At 36.6% G+C, this 3076-nt stretch overlaps 1 protein-coding gene across 1 annotated transcript in view; it reads left to right on the top strand.

Moving 5' to 3' along the window:
* R3HDM1 (R3H domain containing 1) overlaps nt 1-3076 on the top strand; it is a 52672-nt gene that overhangs the window by 19468 nt on the left and 30128 nt on the right. The window contains exons 9-10 of the mRNA XM_008936222.1: nt 2395-2503; nt 2601-2696. Coding sequence (XP_008934470.1) covers nt 2395-2503; nt 2601-2696 — 205 coding nt within the window. The remainder of the gene's footprint in view (nt 1-2394; nt 2504-2600; nt 2697-3076) is intronic.

The raw sequence follows: 3076 nt of genomic DNA, 5'->3' as shown, positions 1-3076 counted from the left end.
TGTTTTAAGGTTTGGGGGGGGGGGGGGGGAGAAAGGATGTTATCTGTAAATTAGGAATTTTTGTTGCTTTTTCTCACAGAAGAGCATTGCTAACTTTGTTTCTATTAAATACTAATTTATATCAGCTATTTATCTGTTTAAAGATATAAAGTAAAGTGTACTAAGTATGTTCTTTGTTTCTTTTGGAAACCAGAACTTCTCCTTAACTTAGAACAAAGCCGTTTCTGATTTAGTGAAGGGAGGGAACTAGACTTGCACAACTGTGGCTTCTGTACTGTAAAAATCTACTGGGAAAATTCAGTCATTGATGTCTTTTGTTGGAATAACGTTGCTTACAGGTCTCCCATGGCCTTACAAAATAAACATAGCAGGGAAGACAGACATCTCATCAGTGTCAACTGGGTTAACAAGTCATGGCTTGCTACTTGCTGTGAGGGCTGGGGAGTTTTTGGAGAAACCACTAGGCAAATCCATATTACAGAAAGGTAGCACTGGGACCACAGCCACTGCAAAACCCACGTGGAGTTGATGCTTCCATTGGAAGGACCCAGCTGTTCTGTCTTCTGCACTTGCTCTGTCTCCTCGTTCTCTCTCAGAAAGACAAAGGACTAATGTGTTGGTATATATATGCCACCTAGTTTCTAGTTTTAACTTGAAGCATTTGCCTGACACCATTCTTTGGTGGTGTTTTGCTTTGGTTTGTGTGGTTTGGTTGTTTTGTTTGGGTTTTTTGTTTGGTTTTTGATTATTTTTTTTTTTTTAAGTACTCTATGATTTGACATGGAAGTAAGAATTTACAGCACCGTCATCCTAATCCCAGTCTCTATGTACACTCTCCATAGCTTTGGTACACAGAAATCCACCCTAATTTTAAAAGTCAGTAGAACTGAAATAAGTGAAATGTCAGTGTGGCATTTCAAGTAAACAGTTTCCTCCTCAAAATTTTCTAGAAAAGTATATAGAGCCTAAATATATGTGCAGTAACATATATTCACGTATGTGTGTTTTCTTTGGCTGTACCTTCTCTATTCTAATTGACTTATAAAGCCATACATTTCAAATCTGTTGCCTTTGCATCTTCCCAGCATCTCTAGACTGCAGCTTCAGTCTAGAACTTCGAATGTGGAATAAGAACTATTAAAAGATGAGTTCTTCATTTTAATGCAATATTTTCTAGAGCACATTTAAATAGCTTATGGCCTCTGGAAGCCCCCTGTAGGTGTAGTTACTAATTAGCAGGCATTTCATCTAACCTGCAGACATTAAGATTCTTAATGTTTTCAGTATTCTTATTTTAAATCACTTTGGATATAAAATAAGAATTTAGAAAGAAAACCTTGGAGAACTGCTCCATGTTGAATAAAACCAAACTTACCTTTTCCTCATAGGCAGATTCCCGGCTCCATCGCTGATCAGTGATGTTACTGACATCAACAGCCCAGTGCATACTGGGACGTCTCAGTGGAGTGGGAAGTTGGTGATTGCAGGGCAGTAAATTCAGGGACCTTTAAAAGAAAGAGGTAAGACAGTCTAAAGGTTCTCTGAAATGCCTGCTAATTATGTTTGGGCATCCAGTAACTAATAGTTAGGCTTGGCTGTTTTATAGAAAAAGATCTCCTGACCCTGTACAGATGTCCTGAGTAAAGAAACAGAAACAGAGAAGAGTATACATATGTCTTGTCTTTTATTAGACAAATATTTCCTGATTCTGAGAAATTCTGCTACAATAGTAGTAGTTTTATTGTCTAGGTACTTGGTATCTATTTTTAATAACGAGTGTGCAAATTATCTCATTTTCTTTCACTAAGAAGATAAAAAACCCCAATATTTATAATCTGTCGTTTCATCATCTCACTGTAATCTTTTGAAGCTCTTGCTTGCCTGCATTGTACTGTTCTTCTCTTGCTTATTTCTACTTAATTTTTGGTTTAGAATTTTATAAGTTTCAATGCTTTCTCCTCTATCTTAGCTTCTGTTTTCCCTTGAAATGAATTCTGAGGTATTACAGCTCTAGCAGAAAGCACCTATCTTCACTTCCATGCATGCCCAGTATTCATTGCATGGCACCAGTCTGGATTCAGGAGCACTTCAGCTTCCCCAAGGGCATGTGGTTTGCTTGCCACCTTAATTGGAAATTGAAGCAAAAGCTTTGAAGGAGGAAGAGATTTTAAAATCAGGTTTGTTATGCCTCAGGAACAGGACTCGTCAGGGCTATGCATCATTTTACAGTTTTGGTTCCTTTTCCATTGCCTGGACAACCAACACCTATCAGTCACTTCAGTTAGAATATTAAGTATACTTAATATTAATCTTGAGTATGTTTCAGTTTTTTCCACTGTCTACAGTATACGTTTACAAGACAGTAAATCTTTTCTTTCTAATAACTTTTCACAGACCTGACCAAAAGTTTTGTGAGCATATAAAGGATGACAAGAGTGATGATTTCCAGAAGCGGTACATCCTTAAAAGAGATAACTCTAGTTTAGACAAAGATGATAACCAGGTAAAATACATACGGATTATTTCCTTCTACTTGCTGTATTCGACTGTGTGTTTGTACTATTTCCCTGTAGAAGTTGACACTGTATCACTTAATTTAGATGAGAATACGATTAAAAGATGACAGAAGAAGTAAATCCATAGAAGAACGTGAAGAAGAATATCAGAGAGCTAGAGAAAGAATATTTGCACAAGATGTATGTATCAAAGACAATGTTTCGGTGTTTTGTATGAATCCTTCACACACATACGTGCACATGTGGTTTTTGTTAAGATACTTCTTTCCAGGAAATTTTCTGATTCTGAAAGGGACTAAGCAGATAAGGATCATTAGTGTGGCCTGAGGGAGTTTTAAATGATACTGAAGTTACCTAGAAGTCATGTTTTCTTTAATCACTACTATATGAAACTGAAGCAATCTTCAAGAATTATTTTGGTACGTTATCTAACATTACTCATTTCAGTGCATTATTTTGCTCCTTACCAAAATTCAAATTATAGATTTTTGGTACTGCAATCGTTTCACTTGTTGCTCAGAGCAATATTTATGTTATAAAAAAGAAACCAACCCCCCCCC

The sequence above is a fragment of the Merops nubicus genome, unplaced genomic scaffold (genome assembly GCF_000691845.1).
Source record: "Merops nubicus isolate BGI_N331 unplaced genomic scaffold, ASM69184v1 scaffold21152, whole genome shotgun sequence".
NCBI classification, from domain to species: domain Eukaryota; kingdom Metazoa; phylum Chordata; class Aves; order Coraciiformes; family Meropidae; genus Merops; species Merops nubicus.
Note: the sequence above shows the minus strand (reverse complement) of the source record. Positions and strands in the feature narration are given on the sequence as shown.